Below are 27,955 nucleotides of genomic sequence, written 5' to 3'. Positions count from 1 at the left end.
TGCCCCTCTCTCTCTGCCCAGAGCTCCTGCATCAGCTTCTCCTACTGGAAGGAGACCGTGTCCATCCTGTTGAACCCAGACCGCCAGTCGCCCTCTGCCCTTGTCAGCTACATTGAGGAGCCCTACATGGACATAGACAGGGACTTCACCGAGGAGTGACCTTGGGCCAGGCCTCGGGAGGCTGCTGGGCCAGGGCCCGTGCGGGTGAGCGTGGGGATGTGTGCCACACGCTGTGCCCTGGCTGCATCCCCCCCTACCCCCCGCCTCCCCGCTACTCTGCCTGCCCCACATCTTCAGGTACAGGCTTGGTGGGAAGGAGCATCTAGAAGCCCCTTGCCCTTGGGTCAGAGTGCCCCAGGTCATTGGGAGAACCTCGGTTCCCTCAAGCTCTCCATGATAAGGACAGGGACGGGATGCCCACTCTTCCTTCAGAACCCTGGGGCCCTGGCCCACCCAGAGGTAAAGGAACTTTTAAAAATAGCTCTGTCTGAGCTTTTGCCCAGTCTCTTGGCTGTCAGTCCTGGGGTGGGGAGGGAGGTACGGGCACCCTCCTCCAATCTGTGAGCCAAGCTTGCTCCGGCCTTTGGACCCAGGCAAAGGCTTCTGAGCCCCCTGGGCAGGGGTGGGGGCTACAGAGGATGCTGCCTTCCCCCACACCTGCCCCTCTGTCCCTCCCTCCCTTGTTTTCCTTTAGTTCCTCTGGTTCTGTTTGCTCACTGGCCGCTGTGTTCATCCCAGGGGGGTTCCCCTAGAAGTGGGGGCCTTTTTCTTCCATCCCTTGGAGCACAGGGTACCTGTGCCCTTCCCCGGGGCAGCGTCTCCTGCCTGAGCCCGCGCACACAGGAGCCTGGCTAGGAGCACACCCTCGGCCCCTCCTTGTGTTGCCAATTTATTAACAACAAATAAACCGATTAAGTGGAGACTATTAAAGAACTTTATTTTAAATGACTGACGTGGACCTGACTTTTGTCCAGGGACCGTGTGTTCCTTTCTTCTCCTGAACCTCAGAGGAGGAGAAGGTCCCAGCTAGAGCTGCAGACTGGCATTTACTCAGGGTCCAGCAGGGTTTGGGGCAGACTGCGAAGAAGAGGCAGCAGGAGAGGGTGCGCGGCAGGCAGTGTCTTCAGAACCCAGAGACTCTGGTGTCACTCCTTGTGCTAAGGAGAAAGGAGTGGCTGGGTGAGCACCACCACGCGCCCCCGCCCCAGGCAGAGGGCAGCGGTGCCCCGTGCAGCCCCTCACCTTGGGCCCTAGGGCATCCCGGGTCCGTGCCCGCAGCTTGTTCGCCTGGGTTTCTGCCATGTCTGCCCGCTCCTCTGCGTCGTCCAGCTCGTGCTGGGCCTTGCGGTACTTGGCCAGGTTGGTACTGGCCTGCTGTTCCTGGGGGCACAGGCAGGCCTGGTCACTCTTTGGTAACTGAGAGAGGGGATCAGTCCGGTCTGACCCCGTCCCCAGAGAGGTATGGCTTCTGGCCCCAGCTGCTTCACCACTCCTTGCTCCCCTCTTCCCCCATGACCAGTAGGCGGGAAGCCAGGAGGTAGGGGGCAGCACTCCTTCCAGAGGTCCGCAGAAGGGGAAAGCACATGGGGTTCCCTTGGAGACAGAGTTAAGTCCTGTCTATAGGCCAAGCTGAGAAGAAATTGTCCTCCTTCCCCCAGGGACGGTGGGGTCCCTGCCCACACACAAAGCCAGCACAGACACACAGAGCCAACCCTCGGGAGCCCGGGCCGCTGCTGCCCTCTGGCTGCACTGAGGGGGAGTTCCCAGCTGCAGGGCCCCGGCGGGCCAACTCCGGGCCAACTCCTATGCGCTCACCGCCTCCTCGAACTGGCGTTTGTAGCTCTTGACCTTGCTCTGCAGCTTGTCCACCAGGTCCTGCATGCGAGCCAGGTTCTTCCGGTCCTCCTCAGCCTGGGCAGGCAAAAGCAACTCAGGTCTTGGCCAGACCTGGCCAGCTCCAGGGTCCCCCCCCTCCACCCAAGGCAGACCTGGTCACTCACCTGGTACGCGAGCTCCTTGACCCGGCGCTCGTGTTTCCGCACCCCTTTGAGGGCCTCGGCGTGCTTCTTCTGCTCTGCATCCAGCTCGGCCTCCAGCTCCCGCACCTGCAGGCAGATCCAGGGATGGGCCTGCTGCCCGGAGCCTGCCGTCGGGCTGGCCCGCCCTGCCAGGGAAAGGACTGGAAGGGCCACACGAACCTTGGCCTCCAGCTTCTGCACCTGCTTCTTCCCGCCACGGAGGGCAGCTTGCTCGGCCTCTTCAAGCCGGGCCTGGAGCTCCCGCACTGTCTGCTCCAGCGTCTTCTTCATCCTTTCCAGGTGTGCACTTGTGTCCTGCTCCTTTTTCAGCTCCTCAGCCATCATGGCCGCCTGTCGGTGGAGTGGGGGGCCAGGGGAGGGCATGGTCAGCAGGCGAAAGTCCTTTGGAGCTCCCATCCGGGCCTCCCGTGGCCCCAGCCCAGCCTCACATCGGTGATGGCCTTTTTGGCCTTCTCCTCGGCTTCCCGCCTCTCCTGGGCGGCCTCCTCCACCTCCCCACTCAGCTGGGTCAGATCCACTTCTAGCTTCTTCTTCTGGTTCAGGAGGCCTGTGTTCTGAGGAGGGGGAAGCAGAGCCTCAGGGTGGGGGGCCTGCTGGCTGGTGCCCTGAGCCTCCCTGGGCCCCTCCTGTCCCCACCTGTGAGTGCAGGAGATTAAGGCGCTCGGTGGCCTCGAGCAGCTCCTGCTCCGCCAGTCGCCGGCTGCGCTCGCCCTGCTCCAGCGCGGCCCGAAGCTCCTCCAGCTCTGCGGCCAGCAGCGCAGCCCGCCGCTCCAGAGCCTGCGCCTGCTCTCGGAGCTCTGCCGCCAGCCGCTGCTCCTCGTCTCTCCCCGCCTGCTCCTCCTTGAGCTGGGCCTGCAGCAGCCGCGTGGCTGCCTGCGCCTCCATGGCCTGGCGGGCGGCATGGCCCAGCTGCAGCTCCAGGTCGTTGAGGTCACCCTCCATCTTCTTCTTGAGCCGCAGCGCCTCGTTGCGGGCCCTTGTCTCCGCATCCAGGGAGGCCTGCAGAGACTCCACCGCTCGCTGGTGGTTCCGCCTGTGGGAAGGGGGGGGGAGAGTGGGCACAGGAGAAGGGGGTGGGCACAGGCGCTGGACCTGCTCTTGCACCCAAGGAATGCCGCACATGCAAACCCATTGTGGGAATAAATGAATCGTCCCTCCCGGGTTTCAAGCCCCTTGCGACTGCCTGTTACCCCTCAGAGCAAGTTCATGGGCAAAACCAAGGCTCCAGACAGATGTGGGCTGAATCCTGGCTCTACCTGCACCTTGTAGCCCTGAGCAAGTCTTTTAGTCTCTGAAGTTCGCCTCTAGACTGGGGACGATGGTCCTGACCTTGACAGAGCTCTAGGGGAGGGGCAAGCCTGGCAAACTCTGCCTGCCTGCCTTTCTCTTGCCCTCAGGTGGCTGGGACTGGAGGGATGGCAGCCTCCAGAGGAGGAGTGGATGGGAGGTGGCACGCAGGTTGGGTTGCAGGGATGACTCTAGCCCCCCCTACCTCAAGTTAGTGCATTCCTCATCCTTCTCAGCCAGTTTCCGGTCCACCTCAGCCTTGACCTGGGACAGCTCCAGCTGGATCCTCAGAGTCTTGGTCTCCTCCAGCTCCAGGGCTCCCTGGAGCGCAGAGCAGGCAGTATGGGCACAGGGGCCACAAACGTGTTACGGGAGAGCAGAGGCCCAGGAGCAGGGCGGTGCCCACCCCGGCCCTGTGGTCAGCCCCTGACCTCAGCCTCCTCCAGTGCGGCCTGGAGCTCACTCTTCTCCCCTTCCAGAGCCTTTTTGGCTTTCTCCAGTTCCTGGATGCTCTTCCCGCTGAGGCTGACCTGGTCTGTGAGGTCACTGATCTCCTCTGCAGAGGAAACAGGACACTGAAGGGCCGCCCCCATGCCTTCTGCTCTAACCCAGGTCATTTCATTCACTCCTAACTCCAGGGGGACCCCGCCAGGGTACCCTCAATCACTCCAAGGGGCTCCTGCTGATCCCACAGCACTTCTCTGACCCTGGGGTGGAGCATACCCTGCAGGTTCTTGTTCTCCCGCTTAAGAGTCTCCAGGGCCTCGAGCGCCTCTTCGTGGCTGTGTCGCAGCCGGAAGAGCTCAGTGCCCAGGCTGCGGGCCTCCCTCTGGGCAGCCTCCAGCTCCCGCTGGATCTCCTCCTCCTGCCGCCGCCGCTCCTCCAGCGCCCGCTCCAAATGCCGCTGCTTCTTGTCCAGCGCGGCTGCCGCTGAGGTGGCCCGTTCCAGCTCTAGGGTCACGTCCTCCGACTCCGTCTGCAGTCGCAGCTTGGCCTTCTCCAGGGAGGAGCACTTGGCGTGAGCAGCCTCCACTCCCTCCTCTGCTTCCTGCAGCCGCAGGGCCAGCTTCTTCCTGGGCCATGGAAGCAGACGGTGCGAGGCCGGCTCAACAGTGCGCCGTCTCCCCTCACCCCCTGATGGCTCGGAGGCTCGGACACCACCCCCACACGGTGACGGCCCGGTGAGTAAGGCACTCACTTGGCCTCCTCCAACTCCTCGGTCCTCTGGATGGCATCTGCCTCGTACTTGCTCCTCCACTGGGCCACCTCAGCATTGGCCTTGGACAGCAGCCGCTGCAGCTCGGCCTGGGCCTCTACTTCCTCCTCATGCTGCTCCCGCAAGAGGTCACAGTCGTGCCGCAAAGCCTGAACGGCATGGGCCAGCGCACTCTTGGCCTGCAGGGACCGCAGGGACCTCAGCATGGGACTGGGCCGGCGGCCCCAGGGCCCACCCTGCCCACTCTGGGGCAGCCAGTGGCCAGCCCACCTTGCTCTCCTCTTCCAGCTGCCTCCGAAGTTCCTCCAGGCTCTGGGTGGCCGAGGCCTTGCCCCGGCTCAGCTGGCTAATCAGAGACTCCTTCTCCTCAAGCAGGCGGCTCAGCTCCCCTGCAGGCCAAGAGGTGAGCCAGCAGGTCAGGCAGGCCCTCGAGGGGTGGCACCAAGGCCCCCGGGTGGCCCAGCCGAGCCCCCAGCCTCACCGCTCTCAGTCTGCAGCCGCCCACGCTGAGTGCTCGCATCTGCCAGCTGCCGCTGCAGCTCCTCCACCTTGATCTTGGCCTCACTCAGCTGATCCTCATAGGTGCGGCACAGCTTCTCTGCGCTGGCCTGGGATCCAGGGTCAGGAGTCAGAACAAGTTTGTCAATCACAAGGCAGTGTCTGGGGCTGCCAGCCAGAGGCTGGGACGCTGGGGTTGTGAACTAAAAGGCTAGATGTGGGCTCAGGAAACAAAGGGAAAGCAGAGCCCCAAGTTCACCGTCAAGAGATTCTATTGCTGGACCGTTTTTTAAAAGATAGATGTCAGAAATGAGAGGGCCAGGGTGAGGTTAGGATAGTAGAGCCTGAAGTCAGCTGCAGACTGGTCAGAGGTCAGCTGTCAGGACTGGTGGTACAAAGGTCAAGGGCCAAGGTTGGATGCTGGAGTTCAGGACAGGAACAGTCAGGATAGAGATCAAGGACCAAGATGTTAAAATTAGATGTTGGGTCAAAAATGACCTAGAGAGGGACGCCTGGGTGGCTCAGTTGGTTAAACAGCTGCCTTCGGCTCAGGTCATGATCCCAGCGTCCTGGGATCGAGTCCCACATCGGGCTCCTTGCTTGGTGGGGAGCCTGCTTCTCCCTCTGCCTCTGCCTGCCATTCTGTCTGCCTGTGCTCGCTTGCTCTCCTCTCTGACAAATAAATAAAATCTTTAAAAAAAAAAAATGACCTAGAGTCAGAGCACAGTTTAGTAGGAGTCAAGGTTTGAAGTCAGGACGGGGTGGGGTTGGGGCTGAATGACAGGTGAATAGGTCAGGGGTCAGGTTCAGGTATAGGGTCAGGCCCAGTGTGGGTCGGTAGTGGCACGGGGATGGTCAGGGGCCAGCGGGTGGGAGAGTGCTGGAGTCAGGATGGGTTCAGAGTCGAGATGGGTGTGGGTGTGGGATCCGAGCTCAGGAGAGGTCAGTAAGGGGGCAGACACCTTGCCGCGGGCCAGAGTCTCCACATTGGCGCCCAGATCATCCACCTCCATGCGCAGCTCGCTCTTCTCCTTTTCCAGCTTCTGCCGCACGCGCTGCAGACTGTCCACCTGCTCGCCCAGCTCAGCAGCGCTCTCGGCCTGCTTGCGGCGCAGGGCAGCCACGGTGGCCTCGTGCCGCAGCGCCGCCTCCTCCAGTTCCCGCCGCAGCCGGCCCAGCTCGGCCTCGCGCTTGCGGCACCCCTCCCGCTGCCCCGCCGACGCCCCGCCGGCCTCCTCCAGCCGTTCGCTCAGCTCCTCCAGCTCCCGGGCCGCCTCTGCCCGCTGCTTCTCCACGCGGGCCCGGGCCGCCCGCTCCGCCTCCAGCTCCTCTTCCAGCTCCTCCGCCCGAGCCTGGGGACAGGCACACAGCAGCTGGCACCTCCTCCGTGCACACTAGCCCTGGCCCTACCCACCCCCCACCCCCGTGCTCCACACACCTGCAGTTCCTTGATCTTCTTCTGTAGCTGTGCCCCGAGGAGCTGCTCGTCCTCTACCCGCAGGTTCAGCTGACTCAGCTCCGAGTCCTTCCTGGGGGTGGTGTGGAGCGTGAGCCAGGCCAGGGTCGGACTTCCACTGACCAGCCTGGAGGCGCCCCGCCCTCCAGTCTCCCGGCTCCCGGCCCAAGGCGCCCAGCCCTAAGGCACCGCCCCCACCCCATGGTCCCTCTCAAACCCCCCAGCCCTGAGCCTGGCCTGGGCCCTTGGTCCAAGGAAGGCAGGACACTCCGCCTGCACCCTGGCAACCCCCAACTCAGTCCTCGACGCTCAACTTCTGCAGTGATGCTGCCTGCTGGCCAGGGGCTCAGGTCGGCTGCCCACTGCATGCCTACTTCTTGAGCTTCTCCTCCAGCTGCTGCTTGTCCTGGGCGGCGTCCGTCACTGACTCCTGCGTCAGCTTGAGGTCACCCTCGAGCTTGCGCCTCGCCCGCTCCGTGTCCATGCGCAGCTTCTTCTCTTGCTCCAGGGAGCATTCCAGCTGGGGGGCGGGGGGGCAGGCTCAGCCGCCAGGACCAGCTGCCGTACCCCCTGACCCCCGCCGGCCTCCGCTGGGGCCAGGACTCACGTCTTCCACTTGCTGCTCCAGCCGGAGCTTGGCCTTGGCCAGAGCGCTCACACGGTCCTCCTCGGCCTGCAGGTCGCCCAGGGCCTGCTGGTGGGCCTCCTGCAACGCCTTCTTCTCCTTGGTGAGTCGGGCCACCGACTCGTCCAGGGCTGCCATCTCTTCCGTCAGGTTCTTCACCTGTGCCAGTGGTGGGGTCACCATGAGGACGCCCCCCCCCCCCCCACACTCTGGTCCGAGAAGCCACCCTCCAGGTCACAGTGACCAGCTTTTCCAGCTAGGGGGCCTTGGCAAGTCACTCCACTCAGCCTCAGTTCTCAGTTTCCTTCACTGTAACAGGGGGTCCGGGCGGTCCTGGCTCCCTCACTTCCCGCCGTGAGCACCCGGGCAGGCACCCGACCCCGCGCCTGCCTCCCTCCCTGTGTAAAAGCATCCACGCTCCCGCTCCCACGAACTGCGTGGGGCTGTGGGAGGGCCCGATGGCAGAAGGCACGCAGTGGCAGGCGGGGCACGCAGAGCTGGGCAATGGGCCTCCTGCCCTCAAGAGGCCACGGTCCTGGGCGGATGCCCAATGCTAGCAGTTGCTGAGCGCCTAGGCCCCGCGCTGAGTGCCCGCGGGAGCTACTCAAACGGACTCCTCAACTATCCAACTACGTAAGTGCTGTTCTTGACCCCATTTGACAGATGAGCAAACTGAAGCCCACAGAGAGGAGGGGACCCTCCCGCGGCCACCCAGCAGGGGTGTCCTAGAGCCCCGAGAGAGAGCAGCAGCTGCCTGGCCTCACAGCCAGCCGGGCCCACACCTTGTTCTCCGTGGCTTGCTTCTCCTTCTCGGCCTTGGCCAGTGTCAGCTCCAGGTCATCAATGTCCTTTTTGAGCTCTGTGCACTCGTCTTCCAGCTTGCGCCGGCGGGCGGCCAGGTCAGCGTTCACCTCCTCCTCGTCCTCCAGCCTCTCGCTCAGCTCCTTCACCTTCGCCTCGAGCTGCACCTTGGACTTGATCAGCAGGTGGCAGCGCTCCTCCGCGTCCGCCAAGTTTTCTTGCTCCTGGAGAGGGACGTGGGGAATGGGGCAGAGCCAGGGCTGGCTAAACCAGCCAAGGGAGACCAGGCTGGGCCCTGAAGAAAGTTCTCATGTCCACGCTAAGTCCTGACCCCCATGCTCAGCTGGGCTCTGGGGACCAGGAATGCTCCTGACCCACCTGTTCGGGGCCCTGAAGGGGCCCGGGTGTGATGGAATGAGGGCTCAGGAAGAGGGAGAGGCAGGCGCTGAGGCAGAAACATCCAGAGGGGAGCATCAGATAGGCAGGGGGCAACCCAGAGTGACACCCGAACACAGGCTCGAGGAGAGAAGTTCCGGGCTGAGGCCTTCCGGGAGGACGGGCGGCAGTGCCCCGGCTCGGCTGGGGTCCTCTCTCCCACCTCGCCGCCTCACCACCACCTGACTGCCTGATGGTCTCCGCACCAGCAGGTGAGTCTGGTGACCACACCCTGTCCTCCCACCAATGCGTCACAAGAGCTACCATGAGGGCTGGTGCACAGGTGACACTCAGTGTTTGGGGAAGGCAGGAATGCCTCTTTGGACTTGGGAGAGATTCCAGACCCTGGATCCCTGCCCTCTGGCTATTACTGTTACTTGCCACCTGGGTTCCCAGGGGAAGGGAGCAGAGGTGTGTCTCCAGGAGGGAAGGGAGGGCTAAGGAGGGCGGGCTGGGGAGATGGGGCTCAACTGCGGGTTTAGCAGGAAGCCCAGGCAGCGGGAGGTGGGAGAATCAGGACGTGTGGACAGACAGACTCCGAGGGTGGGGAAGCCAAGCACGGACATGAGCCCACAGGCCTCCTGTCACCGCACATCTGGGACTGGGAAGAAAGATCCAGAACCTGAGCACCTGGGGCATACCAGGTCCACCCAGGCCCAGAGGGAGGGGGCGTGGCAGGGTGGTTTCCTCAAAGCAGCCTGCGGTTTTCTGGGGTGCCGGAGGCGGGGTGGGGGGCACGGGTCACCAAGGGAATCCCCTCCCTTCCCTTCCCCCACTCACTGCCTGCAGCTGCAGGGCCAGGTCATTCTTCTCCTGGGTGACACTGACGTGGGTCTCCTCCAGCTCCTGGCGCTTGGCCTCAGCAGCAGCCAGAGCCCCACGGAGCCCCCGCAGCTCGGCCCGCAGGGCGGCCAGCTCCTCCTCGGCCTGCGCCGAGCGCAGCAGCGGCTTCATCTTGAAGAAGAGCTTCATCCAGGACCAGTTCTTGACAGCGTTGAAGGCACGGATATTCCACTGGATGGTGAACAGGGCGTCCCTGCAGTGGGGGAAGCCACAGGGGGCCGGGAGGCTCAGTGCCGCCCTTGCAGTGACAGCCCTGACGGTCGGGGGCCCTGGGCGAGGCTCGGCACTACACGCTCTCAGGGTGATCTCCCTTCACCTTCCCGGCAGCCCTGTAGGTAGGTCTGACGCCTCTGCTTTCTAGGTGAGCTGGACAAAGAGGTCCAGGGACCAACAGGGCTGCCTCCAGGGCAGGGGCTCACAAGCCCTAACTGTCCCGGTGGCCCTTGCAAGTGTCCTGAAGACACCAGGAATGGATCCTGTTATGCTCTGCGCTCTGGCGTCGGACTACGCAGGGCTCACACCCCACATTAGTCGCCCTGCCCCCCTGCCAACCAGCTGTGATGGGGTCTCCGCCTCATATGGTGGCCCTTCTGGGGCTGGAGATAATCATAGCACCCACCTCAGGGGACTGTCCCACACCTTAACCAAGATTATGCAAATAAAGCCTCTGCCTGGGGCTGGCACTTCAAGAGTGTTGAAAAACACCAGGTGTCATTATTACCCATCTGGGCCACACTCCCGGTGGCCTGCAGCACAGGGAAAGGTGCTCTTACCCCAATTTTTGAGGTGAAGAAATGGAGACGGACAGTTGAGGAGCACAACACAGAACCTGCCCCTCAGAGCCACCCGACCAGCCCCAGGGACTAAGCTGACCCACGAGACAGATACTGTGACGCACTGTGGAGAGCCTGGGGGTCCCGCCCTCTCCCCAGCCAGCTCTTGCCCATTCCCCCCACCCCCATCCCACCCCCCGCACACCTGCCACCCAGCAGGCGCTGGTACTCCAGGCGCATGAGGCGGCCCCGGCTCCGGGCCTGCAGCAGCGTCAGAACCTTGGCCAGACGCTGGTCACGAAGCTCCTCCAGGACCCCGAGAAGCCCAGCTTTGAAGAACACCTGGGGGTGGGGGGAGGCACCAGGTGGAACCCCAAGCGCCTGCGTGTTGTCTGTCCTCTGTGACCACCCTCCATCCTGGGTGCCCCAACCTTGGTGTGGCCAAACTGGTACTGCATGTGGTCAATGTCCAGGGAGCCCAGGAGCTTCTCTGTGGCCTTCCTGCTGTCCATGAAGGTGTCGTCCGGGATGGCACTGGGGTTCAGGATACGGTACCTGGGGGAGCAGGGAAGGGCTGGTGAGGAGGGGGCGGGGCAAGGGAGGGAAGGACAATCATCGCTGGGCCAGTGAGGAGGCTGCAGACTGCCCCACCGAACCAACTGGTGGGCAGCGTGGCGGCCCTGGGGCCGGAGCGTGTGCTGCTTAAAAAGCTTGGGCTGTGTTTAAATGCATTTTTTCATTACATTTGTTAAGAAACTGTATTTACAATGGGCGTGCAGCACTTTCATAAGATTTTAACTTCTAATTTTTTATAATTCTTTTTTTTTTTTTTTTAGAAGGCAAAAAATAGGGGCGCCTGGGTGGCTCAGTCGGTTAAGCGTCTGCCTTCAGCTCAGGTCATGATCCCAGCGTCCTGGGATAGAGCCCCACAATGGGCTCCCTGCTCGGCGGGAAGCCTGCTTCTCCCTCTCCCATTCCTCCTGCTTGTGTTCCCTCTCTCACTGTGTCTCTCTGTCAAATACATAAAAATTTAAAAAAATTTTTTAAATAGAAGACAAAAAATACAACAAAGGTGATACGGTACAGTGTATCAAAGCTGAAGGAACATTTGAGGGAGAGGACTCTAGAGCAAGGGCTCACGGTGGCTGTGACCATGCTGTGAAGGCCGGAGAACCATGAACGCTCCCTCCCAAGGGCACTGAGGAACAAAGCGCGTTTCACTAGGCTATGGGATGTTTTGCAGCCGTAACAAAATGAGTGACGCCACACGTCATTATACACCTGAACCCACACGGTGTCCCAACACCATGCGCAAACCCCGATGTGAACTATGGGTGGTTACGGTGTGTCATCCACGTGACAGAGGTCCCACTCCGGTGAGGGATGCTGCTTGTAGGGGAGGCTGTGCACGTGGGGGGCACAGGTATATGGGGAATCTTGGTACCTTCCCCTCCACATTGCTGTGAACCTAAAGCTGCTCTTAAAAAAAAAATCTTAATTAAAAGAAAAGAGAGGTCACGGTGCAGACTTTCTGTCTAAGGACAAAGAGCAATCTCTTTCTTTTCTACAGAACAAACTCACAAAATAAGGGTGGAGGGTTGGGGGGCTGAGAGCGTGCACACACGAGACAGCACGCATGTGAGTGTGCCCACAGTCTCCGTGTCAACACACGTGGGTATGTCGTGACCCTGGGGACTTCAGGACAGGGAGGGAATTATGCACACCTAGAGCCTGACAAACTCAAACTTTCAAAACCAAGGGGAACTAATAGCGCTGACTGGCTTTACATAAAGTCTAGTCTCCGGGGACCCTCACTCAATCCCCAAATCCACACTCGGCTTTGCCTGACCCCCCTTCGACATCTCCCCTCAGGTATCTGCTGAAGATGTTTCAAACTTGACTTATTTAAAGTGGAGCTCAATCCACTACCCTCCATCCCCCCAAATATCAAAAAACCCTGTCTTGGTATCTCAGTAAACCACCAACTTCCCGGTGGCTTGGCCCCAAACCTAGGATCCTCCTCTTTCTTACTCCCTATTCAACCCACCAACACAGCACATTGGCTGTGCCGCAAACACTCAGGGCAAGCCTGCTGGCTACTCCCCCAGCCTGCTGCTGTCTCAGCCACCACCACCTGCCCTGAGAGGCCTGCCCAATCCCCTCCTCGGTCCCGGTGTCCCTGGTGTCCCCCTCAGTGACTAAAATCTCAGTCCTTGGACCCTTGATCCCTTCGGCTCTAAATGTATGCCCTTCCCATTCCCTCTGGCTGCTGCCTCCACCTGGAGGAGAGCAAAGGGGAAGGGAGCTGTGTAGGACCTGGGGTGGGGGGGCGGCAGGGAGACACCCACCGCTGCCGGAAGTCAGCATAGAGCAGCCTGTTGGGGAAGCCCTGGCGACAGATCCGGATCCCCTCCAGAACCCCGTTGCAGCGCAGCTGGTGTAGCACCAAGAAGGCATCCATGACCCCTAGACGTGGTGGGGGTTCAAGGGAGAGGTTAGAAGTCAATGGACACATCTTCATGTCCCAGAGAAAGACCACCGGCCCACAGAAGGGCTTTCTTCAGGACCGTGTGGGCCCCAAGCGGGGGGAAGACCCAGCTTCTCAGTCGGCCCTGTCCCCTCCCTCCAATGGTCCCACCCCACCAACCCAGCCCTGGGGAGACTACCTGGGGTCTTGTTTTCGTTGGGGACAATGCAACGGACAAAGTGGGGCTGTGTGGCCCGCAGGTTGGTCATCAGCTTGTTGAGATTCTCCTGGCGGTGGAAGAGGGGAGAAGGCACAAGAGAGGCAAGAAGCAGAATTGGAAACCATAGCGGATCAGCCCGCTAAGGACTGGTGAGCCGGCGTCTAAGCATGCCTCTGCGCATCGGTCCTTTCACTCCGGTCCCTGTGACCCTCTTCTCTCTTCTGCTTGACCAGGTCCCTGTCACTGTCACCGAAGCCTTCACACCCCAACCCCACCCAATCCCCTTCCTCCCACAGACCCCGCGGCTCCCTGCCCAGGCAGCGTGGGGACGGGAAGCAGCACAGACTTGCTGTGATGTTCACGTGGAGAGGAGTTAAACATCACTGCAAGTCTTAACGGCCGCCCGCCCAGGGTGCAGGGGACCCAGCAGGGACCAGGGACGGGGTGAATGCTGGAAGGGGAGGACCTGCACGGGGCCCACCCTGGGCCTCACCTTGTGCAGCTGGGACACCGTCTGGAAAGATGCTGCCTTCTTACGCTTCTCTTTCACCCCAGACTTGGGGGGCTCGGCTAGGAGAGACAGGGGACCAGTCACTCTAGGGGACGCCACTCTGTGAGTATCCTACAGGATGAAGATCTTGTCCCTCTGTACTCACTGGAGCAGGAGCCTGCATAATTCTCATAGAGGGTAGCCAAGAGCTTGTTTTGCGACTTTTGGAAGATAGGGACCACCGTCTCATTCAGTGGGTCCTTGTTTTTCTCCAGCCAGCCCACGATGCTGTAAGGCACCTGGCAGAGAGCGGACAGGTGCTGAGCAAAGGCGGCGTTGGGTGAGGGATGGAGAGCTGAGAGAAGAGAGGAGGGTGGTCAAGCATTGGGATTCCAACAGGCACCTACCACGCCCGCATAGTGGACCACCTCAAAGTGGGCCTGGTATTTACGCTTCTTGTCAGGCCGTGGCTGCTGGAAATTGGGTGACTTCCCCGCATGATTATCGTAGAGCTTGGCCCGGAAGCTGGCGTCTGAGGCCTTGGGGAACATGCATTCCTCCTCCAGGATGGACAGGATGCCCAGTGGCTGCGGACAAGGAATAACCTTGAAGGGCTGCCCTCAGGCCAGCCCATCCTGCCTGGGCCACATCCCCATATCCTAGAGCCCTTCCTTCTGGAAACCTTCCCAGATGCCCCAACCACCTGTTGGGAGGGACAGAAACCACTCAGGTGCACAGGAGTCCCGTCTTCTAAAAGAGAAGTTGGTGGCTTGGCTGCCAGCGCCCCTGGGCACAAGTCACACTCTGGGCTGTCCTCTTCACTCACAGCTGCACAAACTCAAACTGTTGCTATTCACCTCCCGACGTCTGTGGTCTCTCTCTGTCTGTTGCACACACACTCTCTCACACACACACAGCACCATTAAAAAAAAAGCAGTTGAAATTTTGGCTTCCTCACTTACTAGCAGAGGGGGCCGTTGGGCCTCAATTTCCTAACCTGCAAAGTGGAGAATGAATATTTCAAGCAAAAACACCCCTGACCCCCTAAATGCGCCAAAGCAGGAGATCACAGAAATGCGTAAAAACCACCTGGTGCACAAACTCTTATGGGGTCTTCAACAACGTTCAATGTTCAAAATACATTTTCAGAGAAAAAGTAAGATGAGAAATGAGTGTGTGTCTATAAAAGAAAACGTGCACCCAGGATAATGGGTTTGGAGGAGGCTTACCCAGGTGCCAGCTACAGGCTATACAAGGTAGAAGATGAGAGGGAAACGTTTTCTTCCCCCCTTTACTTCTGATCTTTCAAATTTTCTTTGATTTTTCTTTCTTCCAGTCTTTGTACAACGGGAAATAGGTGTAACCAATCCAATGAAGTGAACAGACCCGGAGCACCAGGGTGGCTCAGTGGGTTAAGGCTCTGCCTTTGGCTCAGGTCATGGTCTCAGGGTCCTGGGATGGAGCCCCACATCGGGCTCTCTGCTCAGCAGGGAGCCTGCTTCTCCCTCCCTCTGCCTGCCTCTCTGCCTACTTGTGATCTCTATCAAATAAATATATAAAATCTTAAAAAAAAGAAAAAAAAAAAGTGAACAGACCCTACCCGGCCTGCCCCCCGCAGGAGTTCCTCGGGAAACGCAGAGCCGTGTGTGCCCACGGGACCATGGTCAGCGGTGCTGGGTGCAGGCTCACACGTGCTCACCAACAGACATTCACACTGCCTCCAGCAAACCTCATGGCGACACACACTGCCATTCACACATGCGCACGCACGCACGCACACACACGGAGACACGTCACAGCCTCGCCCCCACACGTCACCACGCAGTCGCACACGCGCGCCTTTGTTCCCGCTCACTCCCCACACCCACACCCCCTTGCCCTGCGCCCCACCTTCTCAATGAGGTCAATGCAGGGCTGCAGGTCCAAGCCAAAGTCGATGAAGACCCAGTCGATGCCCTCGCGCTTGTACTCCTCCTGCTCCAGCACGAACATGTGCTGGTTGAAGAACTGCTGCAGCTTCTCATTGGTGAAGTTGATGCACAGCTGCTCGAAGCTGTTGAACTGCGGCGGGGGCGGCGCTGGGCTCAGTGGATGGGCACGGGGACCCGCAGAGGACTGGGGTGCATGTGACTTCACCCCCACCCACCCAGGGTAACCCGCCCTTCGGGGAACAGAGCCCAGGGCCCCTACGCGCACCTCAAAGATCTCGAAGCCCGCGATGTCCAGGACCCCGATGAAGAACTGCCGGGGCAGCTTGGTGTCCAGGGTCTGGTTGATCCGCGATACCAGCCAGCGGAACAGCCGGTCATAGGTGGCCTTGGCCAGCGCCCCCACAGCAAACACCACCTGGACATGTGCAGAGGCGGGGCTGGGACCCGACACGGAGGGGGTCCTGCGCCAGCCATCCCCAGGGGACTCTGGCCTGTGAGCCACTCACCTGCTCCACACTCTGGCCCTTGGTCACGTACTCGTTCCCTACACGCACTCGGGGGTGCAGAAGGCCCTTGAGGAGGTCCCCACTGCTGACTCCCATCAGGTAGGCAGCCTTGTCAGCACCTGGCAGGGCACACAGGTGGGTTAAGAAGGAGGCAGCCAAGAACATGGGCACCTAGGGGCTCTACCAGCCTCTGCTGGGGTTGGGAGAGGGGGAGTTCAGGGCAGGCAAACTGTATGGCTCGGGAGGGTGAGGGTCGGGACTTGAGAAGTCAAGGGTTACAACCAGGGCCAGGTAAAACTGAGGCCAAATGTTGTGGACAAGGGTTAGGGTTGATGGTCCTGGATAAGACACGGGGAGCAGGGTCAAGGCTGATGGCCAAGTCAGGCCAGGGTCAAGATCCCTCACTCTCAGTGCCGTCAGCCTCGGCCTGCTCCTCCCGCTGTTTCTGCTTGAACTTCATGTTGCCAAAGTGCAGGAGGGCCCCCACGATCTTGTAGCAGGCACACTTCTCATCCACGCTGAAGCCCAGGATGTCCATGGCGTGCTATAGCAGGGGACAGAAGGATCAGAGAAGGCCTGGGCCCGCCAAGTGAAAGGCACTGGGACTGCCCCGATCTCCACCCGGCCCCCCATTCCGCCCCCTTCCACCACAGACATACGTCAGTGGCCATGAGCTCTTCCCCATCATCCATGTTGTCCACAGTGATGACCCCCTGGCTGCAGAAGTGGTAGTCGTAGGGGTTCATAGACAGAAGCAGCATATCTGGGGGGCCCGGGGAGGAGCATGGGGGGGGTTTGGTCATGTTCACTCAGCTATTCTCCTCCCCCGCATCCCCGCATGAGAGGTCCTGGGGGCCAACCTGGCAGGAGACTCTGGGGCCCTCCCAGGACTTCTCTGTGGCTGAGTTTCTCACCCCCTTCCCCATGCCCATGGCTTTGCCTTCTTCATGGTTCTCTGAGGAATGAGCCCAGGCCTAGCTCCACGTGGCATGCTAGGACACTGGGAGGACCACACTCTGCCCTTTTGGGGTTTGTGAGAAAGGGAAGCTGGGCCGAGACGGAGCCACTGCTCCCCTCTTGGTGCTAGACAAAGCCTCTCCAGTCCCAGGATAGCAGAAGGGCAACCAGGGTGATGACACCCAAGGGCCCGTTTCCCAGTACGAGAAGGAGAGAACTCAACAATAACCAGAAGTCCCAGCCAAGGAGTTGGGGGAAAGGGAAGGCAGTCCCACGCTGCCTCGTGGGCTCTGACGCCTGCTCTATCCACCCCTGCCTCTCACCCTGTAGCTCTGGCTTCTTCCCAGAGAGGATCTGGTAGTAGACGTGGTAGCCTCGCTCCCCGGGCAGCTGGAAGATCACTCGTGACTTCTCCAGGAGATCTAGGAGAAAGAGGGGCACTGGCCTACCATCCCGTTTCTCCCCAGACTGGGACACCCCGGCAGAGCTGAGGGTGGCAGCGAGGAGGTACCAGTGAGGGTCAAGGGTGAGCCGAGAGGCGCTGTGTCCACACACAAGCCTGCAGATACTGAAGGGTGTCAGCGTGGGAATGTGCGTCTATAGGTCTGTGTATCTGGCAGGGGTCAAGGGTGGGGGTTATCTATGTTTGTCTTTCATCTGTGCTTCGTTCCTTCATCCACAGACCACGCTCCCTCCCTTCAGAGAAGAGCTGGTGTGTCAGTGATGTGTGGAGCTGAGCTTCCACGTGTCTGCAAAGGGGTCGGTCAAGGAGTAAATGATGACGTTCCTTGGTCCTCACGTGCCTGTGGCTCATCTGTCGGGGTCTGGCCATGTGTCCCAAGGTGGGGAATGGTCAGTGCAGGGCTTTGCTGCAGCCTGGGACCTGGTGTCCCAGTAGCGGGGCGGGTCAGGGGCAACCACCCCTAAGAGGCAGGAGTGGAGGCTTCCGGAAGGACAGGGACTCTGTGTGCACATGAGACTGGGGCAGGTCGGGGGTACAGGCCTGCCCTACTGGAGGCCAGAGAAAGAACTGAGGTGGGGTAAGGACCCAATCACAAGGATCCTGACTGGCCCAGTAAAGATCTGGGTCTCTATCTTAAGGTAATGGAATCTCGAAAAGGTTTTTAAGCAGAAACATGATGTGATCAGATCAGTATCTGAGACAGTATCACTCTGGCTGGATGATCAAGCAAGGCATGGAGGCTGGGAGACCATGCAGAAGCTGGTGGAACGATCCAGGTGAGAGTGAGGTGGGTAGGACTGGGCAGTGGCCAGGGGATGGAGAGAAGTGCCTGGAACAGGTGGGAGCCCCAGGACTTGAGGACGGAGGCTCAGTCTGAGCAGAAAGACCCAGGCCTCCGTCCCCATCTCCACCCTCTCCCACCCTCCCCGAGACTCACAGCTGTCAATATCTGCGGATGCCAGCTTCCCAGAGGGACCGAAGTGAATACGGATGAACTTGCCCTGTGGGCAGAGGGGCAGGCTCAGCCGGGACCCAGCCATCTGCCGGGCACTGGCGGCTGAAAGCTCCCACCACCCCCATCTCCCTGGGCCAACCCCACCCCTCCCCCACCATGGCCACTCACAAAGCGGGATGAGTTGTCATTCCGCAGGGTCTTGGCGTTGCCAAAAGCCTCCATGGCAGGGTTAGCCTCGATGATTTGATCCTCGAGGGTGCCCTGGTGACAGCAGTGTGGGGGGTCTGTCATCCCCGGTGTCCCTGAATGGGAGACCGAGGGGCCCAACGGTCCTGGAGTTCGGCCCAAACTGGACAATCTCTTGGGTCGGGGGAATGTAAGGGGGATCCCTGGGGCCTCATTATCACTGCCTGCCCCACCGACCCTGGCCCTATACTTACCCCAGTCTTCGTGGCCGGAAATTGCTGCAGAGAGAAGACAACATGAGAAAGTGTGCAGTCTCAGCGGGCTGGTGGACGGGGGCGGCAGTGGTTAGCGGGACAGTGAACATTAGTCACCCCAGCGTGTAACCCCACACCCCTCCCCCAACCCTGTCAGCACTGTTAGAGGGAGAAATGCTAGAAAGTGGGAACAAGCCTGGCCCTGGTCAGCGGCCTGAGGCAAGGGGCTGTGTCTCAGGGTCTCCTGCTTGCAGCCCTTCCCCTCCCCGAGCTCTGTTTCTGGCCTCTTCCATATCCCTTCATTTTCCACTCCAAGAAGCAGCCCCTGCCCAAAAGCCCAAGGGCTTCCTGACTAAAATCTCCTCCCCTTCAGAGCCCAGCTCAAACGCCCCCTTCTCAGGAAGGATTCCCTGTGCTCTGAGGCTAGAGGAGCCCCCTTCTGGCTGGAACCTTCTCACCCCTCACCTCCCTCCTCACACTTCTCCTTTGTCCTGTGACGAGCTGCATTCCCATCACGCAATTAATTGCCCGTAGATTATTAGACAAGATGGCCCTGGCAGGTGCATATTATTAGCCCTAATTCGAAAATGAGGAAACTAAGACTCAGAGCAGGGAAATGACCTCCAGGCCACACAGTGAGTGAGGGGCAGGGCAGGAACTGAGCCCAGGCATCCTGTCTCCCATGACACCACAGCCACCGCACCTCTCATCTAGAGGGACCTGCTGAATCGAGGGGATCTCCTTCCCTTCCTCTCCCAGCCTTGATCTTGTCTTCTGCCCGTGTCCCCTTCCTTCCCTTCCCCACCCTGGCTCCCTGCAGTCTGGGAAGAGAGGGAGAGGAAGGAAGGGGCCGACTCTGGAATGCCAGGTGCCAGGCAGCCAAGGGACTCTGGCTATTCACTCACCTCCAGGGAGCCCAAGACTTAAAAATCCCCCCAAAGACACTGCTGGGGGAACCAAGGCCGGAGGGAAGCGGCAAGAACCCCTCCTTCCGAGCTCCGCCCCCCACACTCACATTCGGGGCCTTTTGAACAGGGCTCTCTATGGCAGATGTGGTCAAATCTGGGGCCAAGGGAAGGGGATTGATAAAGCTTTTTAAGTCCCAGCATCCATGGACCCCGTGAGCCAGCCTGTCTTCCCACGAACTCCCTTGCCTGACAGCCCCACATACCACCTTGCACAGCACCTTTCTGCCCCCCCCCCTTCCCAGCTGCACCCCTGCCAGCTCTGGCCTCTCCCTGCCCTCCCTTCCGTTACTGGACCAAGCCCCAACTTTCTACAGCATCCTCAGAGACACTGTGGGGTGGGGGTGGGGGGGTTCAAAAACAGGGTGGGGAAGGGAAGGAGCAAAGAGCACCAAAAAGTCAACAGCAAAAACAAAACAACAAAAACAACCACCACCACAACAACAAAAATAAAAAACAAAACTGAAAGGAAAAACAAAAAAACAAAAGCAAGAAAATCAAATGGGGGGAAAAAGGAAAAGGCAAAAAGAGAAATAACTTTAAATGGAAAAAAAAAAAAAAAAGAGAAAGAAGAAAGAAAAATGCCCCAGAATAAAGCAAGGCTTAACAGGACCAGGAGTGGGTGCTGAGTAGGAGGTGGCCTTGGGCTTCTGGAAAGAAAAGGCAGCCCGTTTTGGGGGTGGAGGAGCACACACAGAGCTCTGAACAGCTGGCCCTGGAGGCTAAGAATGAATGTTATACCCGGAAAACAAAAATAAAACAAAACATTGGTCCCCCATTATTTCAGAAATTTCAAAAATCCATACAGAAATCACAGGGTGAGAAACCACCCCCTGACCCTGGCTGTTAGGACTGCCAAGTGGCCCTGGCTCTGGTTAGACTCCATAAGCCTGCTTTTTGATTGACAGCAAGTAACGGTCTTTGGTGCATGAAAACCAAGAAAACAACCACCTCGGAGTTAAAAGCTGCCTATTTGGTAAACTTTCAAAAATAAGAAGGGAAGGGAAAATTACATAAAAAGTTTAGAAACAGCTGTGGTCCTGCCCCTCTGTATTACAGGTGGGGCCACTGAGGCAGGCCCAGAATTGGGTCCCACGGTGTGGAAGAGGCGATCACAGCCTCTCTCTTGGTCAAGCCTTGCTCAGGCCAGAGTCTGCCACCGGGGTGGGAGGCTCAGGCAGGGCTGGAGGCTCTGGGGGATCAACTTTCTAAAAAGGAATTAAAGAAAAAAAAAAAAGAAAAAGAGAAACAGTGAGAAGCAGTGGGGAGAGTGGGGAGCGGCGCCCATGTGGGCGAGTCTTACGGCCTTCTTGCCCGGCCCGTCTCCCAGGGCAGCGACGATGGCAAAGTACTGAATGACCCGCTTGGTGTTAACCGTCTTACCGGCCCCCGACTCTCCGCTTAGACGACACAAACATGAGTCACCAAAGCCCATCTGACCACTCAAATTCCCCTCACCCCCCCAATACCCCACCCCACAATCAGGGCCACGCTCTACTTCTCCCCACCCAGCTCCCAACTCAGGACCCCCCACTCAAGACCCTCCAGGGACAGATCAACCCTTGGAGGTGCTAAGGATTTATAAAGCAAGTCAGGGCAGAACACCCATGGGAGATGAGAACACACATGATGATGCCACTGTCTACTGAGCCCTAATGTCAGTGCCAGACACTGGGCCAAGTGCTTTACCTGCACTGGCTCGTTGAAGCCCTAGAAACTCTGTAAAGCAGGCACCATCATAGCCCCTATTTTATGGGTAAGGAAATAGGACTCAGGGAAGTTATGTAAATGTCTGCACCGTGTGCCAGGCACATACGTTAACTGCCCGACTCCTTATAGCTCTGCATGGTAGGTAGGTAGGATTGTTCAGCTTTTACTGATGGGACTCAGGGGCCCAAGGGTACCAGCACGAAATGGATGTGTGAGAACTTGAACCCAGATCCTTCTGGTTTTACAGGTCTTGCTTTTAACCACCAGGCTGCATGCACACACACTCACACACAATGTTCATACTGGCTTGGCATGAACTCGGCATGTACGAATTCTACCACTTTCTCATAGGTGCAAATGAAAAATCAAAATAAGATTCAGAGGTAAGGAGACTGTAAGGAGGAAAGGGAAAGTCATCTCCTCCCTCCCATCGAGCCAGAACCGTAATTTTTCAAGATTTTCGAAAGATCAAGGGGGGCAGGGGCAATTCCAGGTCCTGGTGGGGAGGGAGTATCAGGGCTGGTGATCACTCTGGTGCTTGGGTATCCCTTCCCTGTCCACCACCCCATAATGCATCTGCCCAGAAAGGGGACAGAGGAAATGCTCTAATTTAGCTTGGATACCAGCTCCAGGTGGTAGAGGCCCTGCCCTAAGTGCTTTGGAAATCAACCCTGGGAAATGATTTTAGTTCCACTCCCTCCTGCCAGGTTGCCAGCACTTCCCACCACACCCCCAGAGCCCCACACTCACGTGATCAGCATGGACTGGTTCTCTCGGTCTGGAGGAAAGGGTAGGAGATAGAGAAGTTAGCCAAGGTAGGGAACCAGTCACAGGTGCAACACTGCATATCCATGGCACTGGGGCAGGCCCTCCACCACCCAGGGCTAAAAAGGGAAGGACCAAGTGCGATCATCCAGACTGTGCCCAGCTCCCACTTGGAAAGACAGAACGCTAGGCTGGGCGTGTCCAGCAGCATCAAAAGGGAAGCAGTACACGTGGAGGGGAAGGGGTCCTTTACAGGGGCCTCCCTGGATTGGGGGTAGAGGTCTTGGGTGAGGGAGAGGAGTCCAAGCGGCTTACTGCGCAGCATGTCATTGTAGGCGTTATCTGCCACTGCATATATGTGGGGTGGGGCCTCCGAGCGGCGCTTTCCCTTGTAAGCAGCCACCACGGAGGCCGTGTACACCGGGAGCCATTTGTAGGGGTTGATGGTGACACAGAAGAGGCCCGAGTACGTCTGAGGAGAGAATGTAAGGTGGGTTATTGAAGGCCAAGTTCCTACCCTCCGGCCCCAGCCCTCAAGAAACCTTCCCTGGCCCCTGCAATATGCCCCAACCAGCTGTCCGTGCCCGCCCCAGCCCTCACTCCGGCCCGCAGCCCGAGGCCCCACCTCCACATTGCCACGCCAAGCCTCTAGCTCCTGCTCCGCCCCTGCACTCCAGGAGCCGAACCCCCTCTGGCCCCGCCCCTGCCTGGGGCCCCGCCCCCCAGGACCATGACATCACCCTGTCCTACCCTTAGCCCCGCCCCTTCCCCGTGGCCCAGTCCCCACAGCGCAAGGGCTCTCCCCCTAGCCCCGCCCCTACCTCTATGGCCCCACCCCCGCCGCCCGCCGCCTGGACCAGGGCTCACGTAGATCATCCAGCGAGCGTAACGCTGGCGCAGGTTGTGCAGCACTGCTGCCTCGTTGAGGTGCGTCATCATGGCCATGTCCTCCAACAAGTCGAAGCGGGGCGGGTTCATGGGCTGCAGCTCCGCTTCGCGCACCATCAGCATCTGTCCGGGAGGCCATATCGTGGGAGGCCTTAACACAGGGTGGGGTAGCAGACCGGCCGGAGCCGACTAACCTCAGCCTCTCACCCCTGTGCACCCCTCCACCTCCTTTCATTCAGTGCGGTAGCTCTAGCTACTAAGGAGCTGCACCCCAGGAGACAGAGAAGCTAATCCCAAAAGAGGGGAGCCAAACCTTCTGGTCTTTGGTCTCCACGCTGACTCTGCCCCCAGTAGCCTCCGACTTGATCTCGGCCTCCACATAGGCATCCTGTTCATCCGGTACCCAGACCCTCTTCTTCCCTGGTTGGGGGGAGAACACTGGGGCTTGAGAAGGCTGAGGCACATCTGGGGCTGGAGGCCCAGCTGCAGTTACCAAGCCATGTCAATAGAGCTACGCCCCTCCCAAAAGCCCCTCTGCCAGGATGCAGGGAATACACAGAGAAGATCCTTCCACACCCGGGATCCTGGAAGGGTAGAGCAGGGAGAGTCTATCGGGATCTCTTCAGAGGGCTTCCCTGACTGAGTCCCTTACCACCCACTTGGGTTCAGATTCCTGTTTTTGCCTTATCTACCCTGCAATCTTGGGAAAATCCCTTTCTCTCTGGGTCTGTTCCCTCCAAGGCAAAATGTTATGGGCATCTCCTGAGGTCCCATATGGAGCAGCCCTCAACGTCAGGAACATAATTCTCGGTTCTTCCTCCCCCGGTTTGCTGAAAACTCAAGCCCACTTCTCCTAATTCCATGTCTTGCCTGGCCAGCTGGTCCCCAAGCTTCAGGAAGCCCCTATGTCATGGTGGTTAAAGGCATGGACTGAGATTGCAGACCACCAGATTCTGTTCCCTGTCCTGCTACTTCTAGCCAAGTGCCTTAGTCAGGACCAGCTACATAACTTGCAGGCCCTGGTGTTAAAATGCAGGTCCCTTGTTGAAAAAATTATTACGAATTTCAAGATAGTGATTCCAGAGTGTTAAATCAAGCAGGAGGCCCTTCAGCGGCAGAGGTTGCACGCCCATGAAGCTGGCTTTGGCCCTGGTCCCCACCCTCCCCAGGTTGTTGAGATGATGCATGGGAAGTCATCCGCTCAGCCTGACATAAAATAAGCACTTGGTACACAGTGCCTATTGTTATTATTGTCCTATGAGCAAACCAAGTCATAAATAGTAGTCTTTATTCCTGTCTTTGGCTCTATGGAAAGCACTAAAAATAACTCAGGTTAAAAAAGCACAGGTTTTATGGACACCAGCCTACATACATAACAATCGCTCTCATCTTGGAGGCCTCGGGCTCCAGCCACAGCCGGCTGCTCCGGGATACAGGGAATACTATCCCATTTTACAGAGGAGCAAACAGAGGCTTGCTCACAAACATGCCGTGATGTACACAGGGTCTCTGAGAATGTAGCCTTAGGACCCTGGACTCTGAGGCAAAGGGCCAGGGCTAAAGCAGTCATGCCAGAGTGCTCCTTCAGCCCTGAGCTCAGTGCCACCACCCCTCCCCACTCCCGGTCTGAGTTCATAAGGATTACACTGCGGCTGTGCTCTCCTGCCTCCACTTACCATCCCATGGGACAGTGTGCACCTTCATCAGGTCCTGGTAGCCCTGGCGGAGGTAGCGGGCAGACTCCCCAAGTTCACTGACATCCATCATGGCGGTGGCACCGAGAGGTGGAGGACGAGGGACTAAAAATTTTGGAGGTTCAAGGCAGTCCAAGGCATCAGACACTGGAAGATGGCAGCAACGGAGGAACTAAGGGCCCCGGGGCCCCAAACTGGGACATGATTCAAAACCAAAAGGCCTAATACTCAGCGATTCCCTTGGGGTCCCCACCTCAGCCTCCCTGGTGAGCCCCCAACACACACACACACACTCAAACACCAGAGCATCCTTTCCCGCAGATACAGAGACTTGTGCCCACCCATGGGGACCCTCACCCCTTGGTTCCAACTTCAGCCCTGATCACCCACCTCAGCACCACGGTGAGGGCTGGGAGCTGCGCCACCCCTTTTATTGCCACCGTCAAGGTCAGTGGAGGAGAGCTATGTCAGCAATCTCCACGTGTCACAGCCCCCCCAGCCTGGCCACAGGACACAAAAGGCAAATTCCCTTTTATCTCTACCAGCACAGCCCCTGGGCTATTTTTACCTCCCATTGTCATGGGATCACAAAGGCGGAGAGAAACACTCTTACTAAGTGATAGGGAGGCTGGGATTCAGAGACCAAAGGGGCAGGGACAAAGCCATGAGACATCTGAAAGAACTGAGGAGCTCAAAGAGAGAAACTGAGTCACAGGGAGTCTGATCCACCCAGAAAAAGACTCATACCCCCAGAAACAGAGAGCAAGGAGACTCAGAGAGGAAACCAGAAAATGCCTTTTGGGACTATTTGGCACAACCCTCTTGATACATCCAGAGAAACTGAGGCCCAGAGAAAAGAAATCACGGGCAAGTCTCACAGATAAGCCACAGCAGAGACCTGAGCAAAAAGAGAAGCAGAGAAAGTGAGACATCCATCTCCAATATGGGATGCGGTCTCTTTCTTCCTCACCTCTAACCCCATCTCCCTGGGGTCCCCTGGGGAAATCACACATGAAGAAAACTAGACCAGGGACCACAGGCATGAAGGAATAATTTGGTTGAAGAGAAAGCAAAATGAGGAAATCAGAACACTTAGGAGACATTCAAGATTCCCAGGACACCAAGTTCTCACTCTCGGCCCCCTCGCGCACCCCACTCTCAACAAGGGTTGAGCACACTGGCGTTCAGTCTGCTTTAGATGGGCTTCAGGATACACCAGGCCACTTCCAGGCTCTCCTATCCATCACCCCATTCAGGCCCTGGTGACACCACAGATTTTCAGAGTCAGAGAATCAAAGGATCCTGGAACCTGAGACAGTGAACGTGTAGAAACACACAGGTGCAGAGCCAGGAGTCCAATGTCTGAGCTCCCACAGAGAAATCTCCCACAGAGAAATCCTCCATACCAACTGGCCACCAATTCCAAATACATGGACATATCTATACTCTATAAAATATATAGAAAATGGGGCGCCTGGGTGGCTCAGTGGGTTAAAGCCTCTGCCTTCGGCTCAGGTCATGATCCCAGGGTCCTGGGATGGAGCCCTGCGTTGGGCTCTCTGCTTAGCGGGGAGCCTGCTTCCTCCTCCCTCTCTCTGCCTGCCTCTCTGCCTACTTGTGATCTCTGTCTGTCAAATAAATAAAGAAAATCTTTTTTTTTTAAGATTTTCTTTATTTATTTGACAGAGAGAGATCACAAGTAGACGGAGAGGAAGGCAGAGAGAGAAAGAGAGGGAAGCAGGCTCCTCGCCGAGCAGAGAGCCCGATGCGGGACTCGATCCCAGGACCCCGAGATCATGACCTGAGCCGAAGGCAGCGGCCTAACCCACTGAGCCACCCAGGCGCCCCAAATAAAGAAAATCTTAAAAAAAAATAAATAAAATATATAGAAATAATTTCAAAGATACATTTTCCACCGTATGTAGTTCAAAGCTGGTGAAACTAATGTAGGATGACAAAAGTGGAAGAGGGGTCCTTTGGGGGAGAATAATGAAGGGATGAGGCACAAGAGAAGCCTCTGGAATGCAGGAAACGCTATAGACTGAGCACAGCAGTGGGGGGGGTGGTACACAGATATGTTCACCCTGTGAAACTAATAGAGCTGTGCATTTACGTATTTTATTGCTTGTGTGTTATAGGCAAAGTATGTTTAAAATGCATGGCCAGATTTGGCAGTATCTGTTAAAAACTCCCAGACCCGTTCTGGAACATATCCTATGGAGACTTCTCCATGTTATGAAATGATACAGGTCTCCTTTGGGTGACGTCTAGACTGTTTCCCAGTCTTTTTGCCAACCAAAGGGCAAGAGCTTCGTCTATGTCCCCCAGTACCTTACAGAGCATCTGCCCATAGAAGAAAGTCAATAAATCTTTGCTGAATGAGTATAAGAACTGAACTTGATGGACAGTTTAAGATTATAGGGTTTTACTCTCACAGGGTCAGAGGCAAAGGGGCTATGCTTGAGCAATTTATAGGAAGTTCAGGAGGTGGGGAAACCCTACTCGCTGTTCGGAGATGCTCAGACAGGTTTCCTTCCTCGGGCCCGAGCAATCGAATTAGCCTGGAGAATCAGAACCTCTAATGAGCCTAGCTTATACCAAATACGATGTGGGTCTGAATTCTAGAATTACCTGCTCGGTGTATACATCTGGGGCTGAGAAACCATCCAGAAAAAATGGGTCTGGCATTGCTCCGTAAGTCTGCTTCTACTGAGATGACGCACGGACAAAAATGACAAAGCGCTGGGGAGATCCAGGATGCACCCGAGAGAGGCACCAACTGCCACGATCTGCAAGGACGTAAATATGCAACTGAACTTCTGTACGTGAAGAGCTGTTCGGGAGCAGAGGGAGCCTGTGTGGTTTGTGGTGGACTCAAAGCAGGCCCATAGGGTGGTTACAAGGCAGCAGTTGGGATACACACACAGAAAGGGGTTTTCGCAACTTTGGAGCCAGTCAGCAATGGAGGAGGTTGCCAAGAAGAAAATGACCCTGCCAACAGCAGTGAGGAACCATGCACAGGGGGCATAGGGCTTGCAGCTTTGGACTGGGTAACCTCAGCTGCTCCGACTTTAGGACCCTAGGATTCTAGAACCGCCGGAAGCTTCATCTCTTCATAATCACCCTCTCATCCCAACTAACCCACCCACGGAGTAGCTAGTGTAGACAGTCCAAAGTCCTTCTTCCTGCCTTTGCTTCTCAAGATTAGGAGTACCGAGCCAAGACATGTGTGCACCTTGGTTTACAATCCTGGAGTGTTAAAACTGGGGTCACTAGAACACTGAAGTGCTAGAATCCAGGGGCAGAAGACTGGAGGCAAATACGACAAAATGCGTACAATGCTTTGTTAATTGATCTCAGTACTTTCCTATATCTTTTATATCCCCCTCACCTCCGCTTTTTCTCCCCCCTCCAATTAAAGACGGCAGGGCATGAGAAATCACGAGCATCAAGGCTGAGAGGGAAATCATCCCGTCTAGACCCTCAGCTGAGCTGAAGCCACGGAGGCCCTGATGGGGACAGAGGGAGCCT

At 57.9% G+C, this 27,955-nt stretch overlaps 2 protein-coding genes across 5 annotated transcripts in view; one reads left to right on the top strand and one right to left on the bottom strand.

Moving 5' to 3' along the window:
- The window catches only part of TRPC4AP (transient receptor potential cation channel subfamily C member 4 associated protein), a 70,933-nt gene extending 69,984 nt beyond the window's left edge, over positions 1-949 (top strand). The window contains exon 19 of the mRNA XM_047747219.1: positions 22-949. Within this exon, the coding sequence (XP_047603175.1) occupies positions 22-159 (138 nt within the window). The 3' untranslated portion in view covers positions 160-949. The remainder of the gene's footprint in view (positions 1-21) is intronic.
- On the bottom strand, positions 917-27,074 carry MYH7B (myosin heavy chain 7B). 4 transcript variants are annotated; one of them, XM_047747215.1, is made up of 42 exons: positions 27,056-27,074; positions 24,407-24,571; positions 23,044-23,150; positions 22,710-22,853; positions 22,158-22,314; positions 21,828-21,855; positions 20,671-20,767; positions 18,403-18,426; positions 18,131-18,223; positions 17,945-18,008; positions 16,868-16,966; positions 16,247-16,350; positions 15,993-16,131; positions 15,588-15,706; positions 15,347-15,496; positions 15,041-15,211; positions 13,558-13,737; positions 13,317-13,449; positions 13,154-13,230; positions 12,640-12,727; positions 12,322-12,439; positions 10,405-10,528; positions 10,179-10,315; positions 9,138-9,393; positions 7,904-8,146; positions 7,104-7,280; positions 6,871-7,016; positions 6,479-6,569; positions 6,003-6,392; positions 5,024-5,150; positions 4,813-4,931; positions 4,525-4,721; positions 4,050-4,399; positions 3,758-3,882; positions 3,532-3,647; positions 2,676-3,072; positions 2,468-2,593; positions 2,199-2,369; positions 2,001-2,105; positions 1,816-1,911; positions 1,243-1,380; positions 917-1,157 (listed from the first exon to the last, which is right to left on the bottom strand). In XM_047747215.1, the coding sequence occupies exons 2-42, from the start codon at positions 24,495-24,497 to the stop codon at positions 1,146-1,148; spliced, it is 5,826 nt and encodes a 1,941-aa protein (XP_047603171.1). In that variant the 5' UTR covers positions 24,498-24,571; positions 27,056-27,074; the 3' UTR covers positions 917-1,145. The 4 variants fall into 4 exon arrangements, with proteins under 4 accessions (XP_047603171.1, XP_047603172.1, XP_047603174.1 ...); XM_047747216.1 differs by lacking the exon at positions 27,056-27,074 and adding an exon at positions 24,815-24,832; XM_047747218.1 differs by lacking the exons at positions 22,710-22,853; positions 23,044-23,150; positions 24,407-24,571; positions 27,056-27,074 and adding an exon at positions 22,468-22,485.
- Between the last annotated feature and the right edge of the window lie 881 nt (positions 27,075-27,955).

Source organism: Lutra lutra, chromosome 9 (genome assembly GCF_902655055.1).
Source record: "Lutra lutra chromosome 9, mLutLut1.2, whole genome shotgun sequence".
NCBI classification, from domain to species: domain Eukaryota; kingdom Metazoa; phylum Chordata; class Mammalia; order Carnivora; family Mustelidae; genus Lutra; species Lutra lutra.
This window is presented reverse-complemented; position numbering and strand designations above follow the sequence as displayed.